Source organism: Geospiza fortis, unplaced genomic scaffold, assembly GCF_000277835.1.
Source record: "Geospiza fortis unplaced genomic scaffold, GeoFor_1.0 scaffold567, whole genome shotgun sequence".
In the NCBI taxonomy this organism is placed as follows: Eukaryota; Metazoa; Chordata; class Aves; order Passeriformes; family Thraupidae; genus Geospiza; species Geospiza fortis.
This window is the reverse complement of record NW_005054730.1, coordinates 22743-35384: the sequence shown is the minus strand read 5'-3', so window position 1 is coordinate 35384 and position 12642 is coordinate 22743. Positions and strand designations below refer to the sequence as shown.

Below are 12642 nucleotides of genomic sequence, written 5' to 3'. Positions count from 1 at the left end.
ATGGGGATTTGGGATATTTTTCCGTGTAGGAACGGGGTGAACGTGGAGGGAGCCACGCACAAGCAGGCGGTGGATCTGATCCGTGCTGGCGAGAAGGAGCTGGTGCTGACGGTGCTGTCGGTGCCGCCGCACGAGGCCGAGAGCCTGGAGCCGCCCGAGGAGCCGCTGGGGCCGCCCTTCTACGACTACAGCGAGAAGCAGGCGGTGCCCATCTCCATCCCCACCTACAAACACGTGGAGCAGAGCGGGGAGAAGTTCGTGGTGAGGCTTTTTTCCCCCCTGGGAATGGGGGGGGAAATGCGGGGGTTTGGGGTTTTGTTTGTTTGTGGGGTCAGGGGGGTTGTTTGCGCTAAGTAGAGGGGTTGAAATGTAGGATTGTTGAAATACAGGAGTGTAGGAATATAGGACTGTTATGGTATGGGAATGTTGGAATGTTGAACACAGGAATACAGGGCTGTTGGAATATTGGAACACATTGGAATATAGGTGTGCTGAAATTTAGGAATATTGGAATTTAGGAAAACAGGGCTGTTGGGAGTATTGAAATTTAGGAATATTGAAACACAGGATTGCTGAAGTACAGGAGTGTTGCAATGTAGGAATATAGGACTCTTGTGGTATGAGAATGTTGGGATATTGAACACAGGAATACAGGGCTGTTGGAATATTGAAATTTAGGAATATTGAAACACAGGATTATTGAGATATAGGAATATAGGACAGTTATGATATAGGAATGTTGGAATATTGGACACAGGAATACAGGATATTGGAATATTGGAATACAGGAACATTGGAATATAGGAATGCTGAAATCCCAGAGTGGGATTTGGCCTAAAATCCCAAAATCTGGGACTTTGGATGCAACATGAGGAGTTTGGGATCTCTCAGTGTCCCACGGGAAGTATCCATGATCCCAAATCCCGACTTTGGGGGCTGTGGATGAAACATGATGGGGAGTTTGGGATCTCTGCATTCCACAGGAAGGAGCCAGGGACTTCAATCCCAGGATTTTGGGCTTTGGATGGAAAATGGGTGGTTTGGGACCTCTTAGTCTCATGGGAAGTATCCATGACCCTGAATCACAAGATTTGGGATTCCTGAGGCTTTGGAATACAGGGATCAGCAGGGACACTCCCATCTCCAGGCTCAGCATATTTCCCTCCTCTTTCCCCAAACCCTTCTCTCCAGGAGAGCTTGGCCAAGCTGTGGGGAACACTGGGGAACATTTGGGAATTTTGGGGGCTCTCTCCCCAGGTGTACAACGTTTACATGGCCGGGCGGCAGCTGTGCTCCAAGCGCTACCGGGAATTCGCCATCCTGCACCAGAACCTGAAGCGGGAATTCGCCAACTTCACCTTCCCGCGCCTGCCCGGCAAGTGGCCGTTCTCCCTGTCCGAGCAGCAGCTGGACGCCCGCAGGAGGGGCCTGGAGGAGTACCTGGAGAAGGGTGAGCTGCTCCCTGAATCTCTCCTCGACCCTAAATCCATCCTCAGACCAAAATCCCCCAGCTCAAAATCCCCCCCCACCTCAATCCCGCACCCCAAAATCCTTCCTCGACCCTAAATCCATCCTCAGACCAATCCCGCACCCCAAAATCCTTCCTCGACCCTAAATCCATCCTCAGCCCAATCCCGCACCCCAAAATCCCCCCTCATCCCAAAATCCCTCACCCTAAAACCCCTCATCCCCAAACCCCTCACTGGCATTCCCAGGGGGTATTCCTGGTCCATTTGTGGGTTTGCTCTGGGAGGTTTGTGGTGGATGGGTGGGATTTTTGGGGTGGATGCACCTTGGAGAGGGTCTGGAACCATGAGGGACACCAGGACCCGGAGAACATGGGGTTAACAGTTACACTGGGGAGAGGAGGTGACAGAGGTGATCCAGGTGACCAGAGGTGACCCAGGTGGTGCTCCTGGGGCTGGTCCACCTTGCAGAGGGTCTGGATCCATGAGGGACACCAGGACATGGAGAACATGGGGTTAGCGGTGACAGTGGGGAGAGGAGGTGACCCAGGGGACACTCAATCACCTTGGAGAGGGTTTGGATCCATGAGGGACACCAGGACCTGGAGAACATGGGGTTAACGGTGACACTGGGGACAGGAGGTGAGCCAGGTGCAGGAATTCCCCTCAGGATGAGTTGGGATGATGGGAAAGGGTTGCTGGGCTGCCCCTGGAGGGGACGTTCCCAGGTCCTGGTGACATTCCGTGTGACGTTCCGTGTGTCCCCACAGTGTGCTCCATCCGGGTCATCGGTGAGAGCGACATCATGCAGGAGTTCCTGTCGGAGTCGGACGAGGTGGGTGACGTCATCCCGCGGAATTCCATGGAAAAAACCCTTCCATGGAATCACCAAGGTGGGAAAACCCCTCCTGTCCAGCTGTCCCCAAGGCCACCCCTGATCCCTGTCCCCAAGTGCCACATCCGTGGGGTTTTGGGGACAATCCCGCCTGATTTTTATGGGATTGGTCCAACAGAATTCCATGGGGAAAAACCCTTCCATGGAATCATGGAATCACCAAGGTTAGAAAACCCCTTGGATCTCCTCATGTTCCTCTGTCCCCAAAGCCACCCCGATCCCTGTACCCAGGTGCCACATCCACGGGTTTTGGGGACAATTCTGCCTGTTTTTTATGGGATTGAGGCTTGGTCCAACAGAATTCCCAACAGAATTCCATGGAAAAAAAAACCCCAAAGGCTTCCATGGAATGTCCAAAGCTGGAAAAGCCCTCGGAGCTCCTCCGGTCCCCCTGTCCTCAAGGCCACTTCTGATCCCTGTCCCCAGGTGCCACATCCACAGGTTTTGGGGACAATTCTGCCCGTTTTTTATGGGATTGAGGCACTCCAAGCTCCCAGAATTCCTCCAAACCCCACACTTCTTCGGGATCCAGGGAACACGCTGGGAATGAGCAGGAATTCCAGAGGGTGGATTGGTCCCAAAGCGTCGATCTGGGACAATTCCCAGGATGGCAATTCCCCAGTGCCCTGGACAGTGCTGACCACCAAGGGATGAAGGAATTCCATGGAGGAATTTTCCCAAACATCCCACCTGGAGCTCCCTGGCCATTCCCTCGGGAGAACAATCCAACCCCATCCCTCCTCCCACGCTGAATTCCCACTGGGGGGTTTTTGGGGATCATAAGTAACTGGAAAACCGTGATTTCCTGATTTTTTGGGGGATTTTCCCTTCCCTTTTCCCCAGAATTACAACGGCGTCTCCGACGTGGAGCTGCGGGTGGCGCTCCCGGACGTCACCACGGTGACAGTGAGGGTGAAGAAGAACAGCACCACGGACCAGGTGTACCAGGTGAGCCCATTCCCACCTGGAATTGTCCTTCCCACTGGGAATTTCCATCCTCTCTACTCGATTTCCCCACCCCCACCTGGATTTTCCTGTTTTCCCACCTGGAATTTCCTTCCCCTCGCTCAGTTTTCCTTTCTCGCCCAGATTTTCTTCCCTTCCACCTGGTTTTCTTCTTTTCCCACCTGGATTTTCCCTTTTCCCACCTGGAATTTCCTCTTTTCTCACCTGGAATTTCCTCTTTTCCCACCTGGATTTTCCCCCGTTTTTTGCGGGCTGGGATCCACTGGATCCATGGATTATGGGGAATAAAATAACGCAGGGCAGACCCTTTGGAAAAAGGAGTTGAAAATTCTGCTGGAAAAGAGTAAGAATTCCAGAATTTTGCAGATAAATGGGATTTGGGTGTGTTCAGGACACACAGCCCATGGAATTCCATGCTGTGGGATGATCCCAGACGGGAATTTCTCACTCCTTTTCTTTGGGGAGTATCCAGGCTGGAATTATGGGGACCCCACAACCTCGACATCCCCAGGAACTGGGGAGCAAAAGGGGAATGAAGAGCTGGCCTGGCTGTGCTGGCAGAGTTCCAACGGGGTTTTCCGTGGTCAGGGAATTCCCGGGGATGCCCGGCTGGCGCTGATCCCGTTTTCCCGGCGTTTTCCAGGCGGTGGCTGCCAAGGTGGGCATGGACAGCGTCACCGCCAACTACTTCGCCCTCTTCGAGGTCATCAACCACTCCTTCGGTGAGCCCGGAATTCCGTGGGATTTAGGGGGGAAAAAAAAAAATAAATAATCTGGGAAAAAAGGGGAATGGAGGGATCTGCAGGTCTTTAGGGTGGGATTGTGGAATTCCTGGGGCAGGGATGGCTCCCACCATCCCAGGCTGGTTTTGGATGATTTTTCTGGGATTTTCCCCTGGTTTTCCCAGTGCAGAAGTTGGCTCTTAACGAGTTCCCCCGCAAGCTCCATGTGCAGAACCACACCCGGGATTTTCGGGATGTTCCTCCAGTTTTGGAGGGATTTGGGATCATTCTGGAGGCTTTGGGATCACTCTGGAAGGATTTGGGATCATTTTTGAAGGTTCCCTGTGAGAAAACCCCATTTTAATGCCGATTTCTGGGTTCTCTTGGAATCCCTGTCCTTTCCACATGCTGACCTCAGCATTCCATGTTTTTTCCATTATTTTTCCATTATTTTTCCCTGATTTCTGGGCCATTCCCAGTGTGGAAATTTGCTCTCAACGAGTTCCCCCTCAAGCTCTACATGCAGAACCACACCTGGGATTTTTGAGATGTTCCTCCAGATTCCAGGGGTTTTGGAGGGATTTGAGATCATTCTGGAAGGATTCGGGGATAATTTTGGAAGGGCTTGGGATCATCATCTTGGAGGATTCGGGGGTAATTTAGGAAGATTTTGGGACCATTCTGGAAGGACTTGGGACACTTCTGGAAGGATTTGGGGTCACTCTGGAAGGATTTGGGATCGCTCTGGAAGGGTTTGTGACCATTCTGGAGAATTCGGTATCGCTCTGGAAGGTTTTGGGGTCATTCTGGAGGATTTGGGGTAATTCTGAAGAATTTGGGGTCATTCTGGAGCATATTAGTAATTCTGGAGGATTTGGGATCATTCTGGAAGGGCTTGTGACCCTTCTGGAAAGATTTGGGGTAATTCTGGAAGGATTTGGGATCACTCTGGAAGGATTCGGGGATAATTTGGAAGATCTGAGGACCATTCTGGAAGGATTTGGGGATAATTCTGGAAGATTTGGAGTAATCTGATAAATTTGGTATCACTCTGGAAGGATTTGGGGTCATTCTGGAAGGATTTGTGACCCTTCTGGAAAGATTTGGGGTCATTCTGGAAGGATTTGGGGTAATTCTGAAGAATTTGGGACCACTCTGGAAAGCTTTGGGATAATTTTTGACGGTTCCCTGTGGGAAAACCCCATTTTAACGCCGATTTTTTTGTTTTGGCTCTCCTGGAACCCCTGTCCTCCCCACGCCCTGACCCCGACATTCCGCGGCCTCTCCGGGCTCTCCCGGGCCGTTCCCAGTGCGGAAGTTGGCTCCCAACGAGTTCCCCCACAAGCTCTACGTGCAGAACTACACCTCGGCCGTGCCGGGGACGTGCCTGACCCTGCGCAAGTGGCTCTTCACCACCGAGGAGGAGGCGCTGCTCAACGACAACGACCTGGCCGTCGCCTACTTCTTCCACCAGGTACGGAATTCCCACCTGGAGTTCCTCTGGAATGTCCCTTTGGGTGGGGAGAACACCTTATGGGGTCATTGGGTCCTTGGTTGATCCCAAGGTAGGATGGGGTATTGGTTGTTTTTATGGGATTGAATCCCAAGGTTCTCGGGCCACCCCAAGGTCCTGCAGGTGAGGAGTTCCCAGCAGGAGTTCCTCTGGAATGCCCCTTTGGGTGGGGAGAACTCCTCATGGGGTCCTTGGGTCCCATTGTTGATCCCAAGGTGAGATGGGGTTTCGGTTGTTTTTATGGGATTGAGACACCCCAGAGTTCTCGGGCCACCCCAAGGTCCTACAGGTGAGGAATTCCCACCTGGAATTCCTCTGGAATGTCCCCTTCGGGTGGGGAGAACTCCTCATGGGGTCCTTGGTTGATCCCAAGGTAGGATGGGGTATTGGTTGTTTTTATGGGATTGAATCCCAAGGTTCTGGGGCCACCCCAAGGTCCTGCAGGTGAGGAATTCCCAACAGGAGTTCCTCTGGAATGTCCCTTTGAGTGGAGAAAACTCCTCATGGGGTGGTTGGATCCCATAGTTGATCCCAAGGCATGATGGGGTTTTGGTTGTTTGAATCCAAAGATTCTTGGGCCACCCCAAGGTCCTGCAGGTGAGGAATTCCCAACAGGAATTTCTCTGGAATGCCCCTTTGGGTGGGAAAAACCCCTTATGGGGTCCTTGGATCCCGTAGTTGATCCCAAGGCATGATGGGGTTTTGGTTGTTTTTATGGGATTGAGATACCTCAGAGTTCTCAGGCCACCCCAAGGTCCTGCAGGTGAGGAATTCCCAGCAGGAGTTCCTCTGGAATAATGTCCCTTTTGGGTGTGGAGAACACCTCATGGGGTCCTTGGGTCCCGTGGTTGATCCCAAGGTGCGATGGGGGTTTGGTTGTTTTTATGGGATTGAGACACCCCAAAGTTCTCGGGCCACCGCAAGGTCCCTGAGGGTGAAGCAGGAGGTGGCTCCTCCTCTTCCCATCCCAAATCCCAGATTTTTCCCATGTTTTTTTCCCATCCCCAGGCCGTTGATGACGTCAAGAAAGGCTACATCAAAGCCGAGGAGAAATCCTACCAGCTGCAGAAGCTCTGCGAGCAGAGGAAGATGGTCATGGTGAGTGAATTCCCTGGAATCCTGGTGAATTCCCTGAGATCCTGGTGAATCCCAGGATGCTGGTGACTCCCTGGAATCCCAGTGAATTCCCTGGAATCCCGGTGCATTCCCTGGGATCCCAGTGCCTCCCTGGCATCCTGGTGACTCCTTGGGATTCCTGTGCATTCCCTGAGATCCTGGTGAACCCCTGGGACTCCAGTGACTCCCTGGGATCCCTGTGCATTCCCTGGGATCCCAGTGCCTCCCCGGGTGACTGGGCTGTCCCCGCAGTACCTGAACATGCTGCGGACGTGCGAGGGCTACAACGAGATCACCTTCCCTCACTGCTCGTGCGACTCGCGGCGCAAGGGCCACGTCATCTCTGCCATCAGCATCCGCCACTTCAAGCTGCACGCCTGCACCGAGGAGGGCCAGCTCGAGGTACTCCCTGCCATCCCTGCCAGCCCCAGGTCATCTCCGACCCCACAGCCCTGCATCCGCGCCCTCCCCAATCCCTGGGGTCACCCCAAATCCCTGGGGTTGTCCCCGAGCTCACACTTTGGTTTTACAGCATCACCCTGTTCCCAAATCCCTGAGATTGTCCCCGAGCTCACAGCCTGGGTTTTACAGCATCACCCAAATCCCTGGGATTGTCCCTGAGCTCACAGCCTGGGTTTTACAGCATCACCCAAATCCCTGGGATTGTCCCTGAGCTCACAGCCTGGGTTTTACAGCATCACCCAAATCCCTGAGATTGTCCCTGAGCTCTCTGGGATTGTCCCTGAGCTCACAGCCTGGGTTTTACACCATCATCCTGTTCCCAAATCCCTGCGTTGTCCCTGAGCTCTCTGGCATTGTCCCCAAGTTCACACTCTGGGTTTTACACCATCATCCTGTTCCCAAATCCCTGCGTTGTCCCTGAGCTCTCTGGCATTGTCCCCAAGTTCACACTCTGGGTTTTACAGCATCACTGTGTTCCCAAATCTGTGGGATGGTCCCTGAGCTCACACCCTGGGTTTTACAGCATCACCCAAATCCCTGGGATTGTCCCCGAGCTCCCTGGGATTGTCCCTGAGCTCACAGCCTGGGTTTTACACCATCACCCTGTTCCCAAATCCCTGGGGTGATCCCAACTCCCTGGTATTGTCCCTGAGCTCACCGTGGGTTTTACATCATCACCATGTTCCCAAATCCCTGGGGTCATCCCCAGCCTCACCCCTTGATTTGTGCCATCACTGTGTTCCCAAATCCCTGGGGTCATCGCTGACCTCAGAACTTGGATTTGCACCTGCCCCTTGTCCCCAAATCCCTGGGGATCATCCCCAGCCCAACACCTTTGGATTTGCACCTGGACAGCGTTCCCAAATCCCTGGAGGTTGTGCTGGGATCATCCCTGGCACCCCTGGGATTATCCCTGATTTCACACCTTGGTTTGCACCCGGACTGCGTTCCCAAACCCCTGGGGATCATCCCAGTTCCCTGGGATCATCGCTGACCTCACACCTTTGGATTTGCAAATCCCTGGGATCTCCCTGAGCTCCCTGCTGGGATTTGGGAACCAAGGATAACTCTGGGAATCCTCCCTGCGCTAAACCTGCGACCAATCCTCCTTTTCCCTCACCCCCTGAACCACCCTGAGCCCGGGGGCTCCCCTGGCCGGGATCGTGGCTCAGCTGGGTTTGGGAATTCTGCAGAACCAGGTGATCGCCTTCGAGTGGGAGGAGATGCAGCGCTGGGACACGGACGAGGAGGGCATGGCCTTCTGCTTCGAGTACGCGCGCGCCGAGAAGAAACCGCGCTGGGTCAAGATCTTCACCCCCTACGTGAGTGTCCCTGTCCCAGTCCTGCCCGGAATTCCCTCAAACCCTGCCTGGAATTTCCTTGGGAATGGGATTGAGTGTCCCTGTCCCAATCCTGCCCAGAATTCCCTCAAATCCCACCAGGAATTGCGTTGGGAATGGGATTGAGTGTCCCTGTCCCAATCCTGCCTGGAATTCCCTCAAATCCCGCCCAGAATTGCCTCAAATTCCACCCAGAATTCCCTCAAACCCTGCCCGGAATTCCCTCAAATCCCGCCCAGAATTCCCTTGGGAATGGGATTGTGAGTGTCCCTGTCCCAATCCTGCCCAGAATTCCCTCAAATCCCACCAGGAATTGCGTTGGGAATGGGATTGAGTGTCCCTGTCCCAATCCTGCCTGGAATTCCCTCAAATCCCGCCCAGAATTGCCTCAAATTCCACCCAGAATTCCCTCAAATCCTGCCTGGAATTCCCTCAAATCCTGCCCAGAATTGCCTCAAACCCTGCCTGGAATTTCCTTGGGAATGGGATTGTGAGTGTCCCAGTCCCACCCAGAATTCTCTCAAATCCCACCTGGAATTCCTCAGACCTCCTCTGGAGCTGCTGGCTCCTGTTTGGAATTCCTGGTTCCTACCTGGAGCTTCTGGTTCCTCTCTGAAATTCCTTTGCGAGCTCCTGGTTTTGTTTTTTTTTCCTGGAGCTCCTGGATTTTCCCTGGAGATTCTGGTTCCTCCTGGGAGCTCCTGGTTCCTCCCTGGAGCTGATGGATCCAGAACTTCCAAACAGGAGCCAGGAGCTCCTGGCTCCAGTCTGGAGCCCCCAGTTCCTCCCTGGAGCTCCTGGCTCCTGCCCAGAACTCCCAGTTCCCCTCTGGATCTCCTCCCTCCCCCTGGGTCTCCTGGGTTTTCCCTGGATTTTCCCTGATTCCCGTTTTTTCCCCCGCAGTTCAATTACATGCACGAGTGCTTCGAGCGAGTGTTCTGCGAGCTCAAGTGGAGGAAGGAGGTGAGAATTCCAAACTTCTCCCTTTCCCAGGTGGCTTTCAGTGGGAAATGCTTCTCCTGGTCCATAATTCCCACAGGGAATGACTGGATAATCCCAGGATGGGGAAGAGCAGGGGAGGAGCTCTGGAGGTGGGGAAGGTTTCATGGAGCAGCTGGAAAAAGGAGCTGCAGGTGTTGGGAAAAGGCTCCTGGAGCTGGGCATGTCCTGGGATAAATCTGGGAAAAACCTTGAGGAGATGGGAATGGCCTGGGATAAATCTGGGAAAAGGCTCCTGGAGGTGGGAATGGCCAGGATAAATCTGGGAAGAATCTTCCTTCTCCATTCCAATTCCCTCCTCCTCCCGCTTTAAAGAGAATTTTAAATTGGAATTGGATTGGGATTGGCATTGGATTTGGAATTAAATTGGGACTGGAATTGGAATTTAAATTTGGGATTGGAATTGGAATTTAAATTGCTATTGGGGCTGGGATTGGAATTTAAATTGGGGTTGGAATTGAGATAAGAATTGGGATTGGAATTTAAATTTAAATTGGAATTGGGATTAGAATTGGAATTTAAATTGGGATTGGCATTGGAACTGAAATTTCAATTGGATTTGGAATTGGAATTGGAGTTGGGATTGGAACTAGCATTGGCATTGGAATTGGGATTAGAATCAGAATTTAAATTGGCATTGGCATTGGCATTGGCATTGGGATTTGAATTGGAATTGGCATTGGCATTGGAATTTAAATTGGCATTGGAATTTAAATTGGGTTTGGAATTGGGATTGGCATTGGCATTGGAATTTAAATTGGGTTTGGAGTGTAAATTGGGTTTGGAATTGGGATTGGGATTGGCATTGGAATTTAAATTGGGTTTGGAATCGGGATTGGATTGGGATCAGGATTGGCACTGGGACTGGGATTGGGACACTCCAGGTGAGTTGAAGCCCTGCCTGGGATCTGAGCCATTCCCAGCCTCTCCTCAATCCCATTTTCCCAGTGGGAATCCCGGGGTTCTGCCACCTTCACCTTGTCCCCCTTTCCTTCTTTTCCAGAACCTTTTCCAGCTGGTCAGGTCACAGCAAAGGGACGCGGCCACTTAACCCCGGGAGCTTTTCCAGAAACCCCCAAAAATCCGTTATTGTATTAAAGCCCCCCCCACCCCAAACTAAATCTCATCAATTCCAAATCCATTCGTGCCCGTCATCTTTATGGAATTCCAGAGGAAAAACAAAAAAACAAAAAAACAAACTGGGAAAAGCCACCTGAGGGGGGCTCCTTTTTCCCACTCAGATCCAGCTCCAGGCTGGGAATTTTGGGATTTTTTCTTTTTTTTTTTTTTTTTTACAACTGGAATTAAGAAGTTGTTGTTTCTGCTGGGTCAGATGTGGAAAAATAGGGGGTGGGGAAAAAAAAAAGCAGGAAAAAGCCCTGAGAATGTTCCATTCCTGCCTGGGCATCCATGGGAATAATTCCTTTAAAATCCCACGGGGTGGCAGCAGCTCTTTAAAGGGATTTTCCACCTGTTTCTCCTCCCAATCCGTTTTTAATCACTGCACATAAAAAACAAAACAAAACAGGAAAAACATCCAAAAGGAGTAAAATTCCAAGGAAATGCCTCTCCTGGCACAAGGATCCCGCTCATGGATTGGTATTCCTGCTTTTTGGGGTGTTTTCCCAGGGATTTGGGTGTGCCTGGCTCCTTGGGATGGGATCTGGGAGATTCCAGGATCTCAAGGCTGCCCCTGGGTGGGGATGAGCAGCTCCCAAGAGGAAAAATAACCTGGAAAAGCCACTTTTCCCTATTTTTGATGGGATTTTTCCCTGGATCCAGTGGCTGGGCAGCTCTCAGGAGGGAAAAATAACCTCAAAAAGCCATTTTTTCCTTATTTTTGAGCACTTTTTATCCATGACTTGGGTGTCCAAGCAGGAAAAATAACTTGGAAAAAACCAATTTTCCCTCATTTTGAGCAGGATTTTTTCCGTAGTTGTTGAGGAAAAATGAGGTGGAAAACTCATTTTCCCTGGTTTTGAACAGGATTTTTCCACGGATCCAGTGGCTGAGGTGTTCTCAGGAGGGAAAAATGAGCAGGAAAAGCCTTTTTTTCCCTGGTTTGGAGCACGAATTTTCCATGTCTTGGGTGGACAAGCAGCTGCCAGAGGGGGAAACCCTCTGGAAAAAAAATATTTTCCCATCTTTTGAGAGGAAAAATAAGGTGGAAAAGCCGTTTTTCCTTGGATTTGAGCAGGTTTTCTCCATGGTCTAGGAGGCCGAGCAGCTTCCAGCAGGAAAAATCACCTGGAAAAGCCATTTTTCCTGGATTTCAGTGCAATTTTTCCATGTTTTGGGAGGAAAAATAAGGTGGAAAAGCCATTTTTCCTTGGTTTTGAGCGGGATTTTTCCATGGATCCAGCGGCTGAGCAATTCCTAGGAGGAAAAATTATGGAAAAGCTGTTTTTCCCTGGTTTGGAGTGGGATTTTTTCCATGTTTTGGGTGGAAAAAAGCACCTGGAAAAGCTGGTTTTGCCTGGTTTGGGGCTGGCCTGGAGCTGGTCCCACCAAGGTTTGGGGTGGATTTGGGAATATTTGGAACCAAACCCAGCAGGAGCATCCTGGCCTCATTCCCGACCTCTGGAATGTGCCAGAATTGCTCCAAATTGGGATTTTCCCCAAAATTCCCTTTTTGGGAAGGGGTTTTCCTCACTCCTCCCCCTGGAGCCAGGATGGGGGGAGATTTTTTAGAGGGGGGAAAATCCCAAATCCTCGGCTCTGGAGCAGCCGAGAGCAGGGAATTAATTCCATTAATTGGATCCCTGTAATTAATTGGATTTCCGTTGTCCTCGGGAGCCCCGAGCTGTGGAAAACCCAGGAATGGGGGAGGGAAACTGGGAGAGGTTTGGGATCCCCAAAATCCCCCCTAAAATCTCCTTCAGCACCCCCAATTTGGGTAAAATCCCAGGAAAAGTTTTAATTTTGATCCCAATTTTCCCGCTAGCCCCAAATTCCAACGGATCAAGGAGAACTGAACCGTCTTCCTGTGGATTTTTTTTTTTTTTAATCAAAAAGGAAAAAAAAAAAAAAACAAAAAAGGGGAGAAATCGGTAAAAAAAAAAACAAAAACCAAAACCCCAAAAAAAAAAACCAAAACCAAAATGAAAGAAGACAATTTACTGTTAAAATATAGGAAAAATCAAGTCTGCAAAGCACTGCATCC

At 51.2% G+C, this 12642-nt stretch overlaps 2 protein-coding genes across 2 annotated transcripts in view; one reads left to right on the top strand and one right to left on the bottom strand.

Moving 5' to 3' along the window:
• SNX27 (sorting nexin 27) lies at nucleotides 1-12497 on the top strand. Its single transcript, XM_005430992.3, has 11 exons — nucleotides 1-261; nucleotides 1258-1450; nucleotides 2237-2301; nucleotides 3205-3309; nucleotides 3971-4049; nucleotides 5360-5523; nucleotides 6571-6660; nucleotides 6931-7080; nucleotides 8334-8462; nucleotides 9384-9443; nucleotides 10483-12497. Exons 1-11 carry the CDS (start codon nucleotides 1-3, stop codon nucleotides 10528-10530), a joined length of 1344 nt encoding a protein of 447 aa, XP_005431049.1. The 3' UTR covers nucleotides 10531-12497.
• The window catches only part of LOC115949057 (basic proline-rich protein-like), a 2140-nt gene continuing 1626 nt past the window's right edge, over nucleotides 12129-12642 (bottom strand). The window contains exon 4 of the mRNA XM_031065296.1: nucleotides 12129-12140. Coding sequence (XP_030921156.1) covers nucleotides 12129-12140 — 12 coding nt within the window. The remainder of the gene's footprint in view (nucleotides 12141-12642) is intronic.

Bases quoted from the DNA above. Each gene is read 5' to 3' on its own strand.
- SNX27 (XM_005430992.3), top strand. From the start codon at position 1: ATGGGGATTTGGGATATTTTTCCGTGTAGGAACGGGGTGAACGTGGAG. The intron at 4,050-5,359 runs GTGAGCCCGGAA...GGCCGTTCCCAG, and splicing joins GGTCATCAACCACTCCTTCG to TGCGGAAGTTGGCTCCCAAC. The intron at 9,444-10,482 runs GTGAGAATTCCA...CTTCTTTTCCAG, and splicing joins AGCTCAAGTGGAGGAAGGAG to AACCTTTTCCAGCTGGTCAG.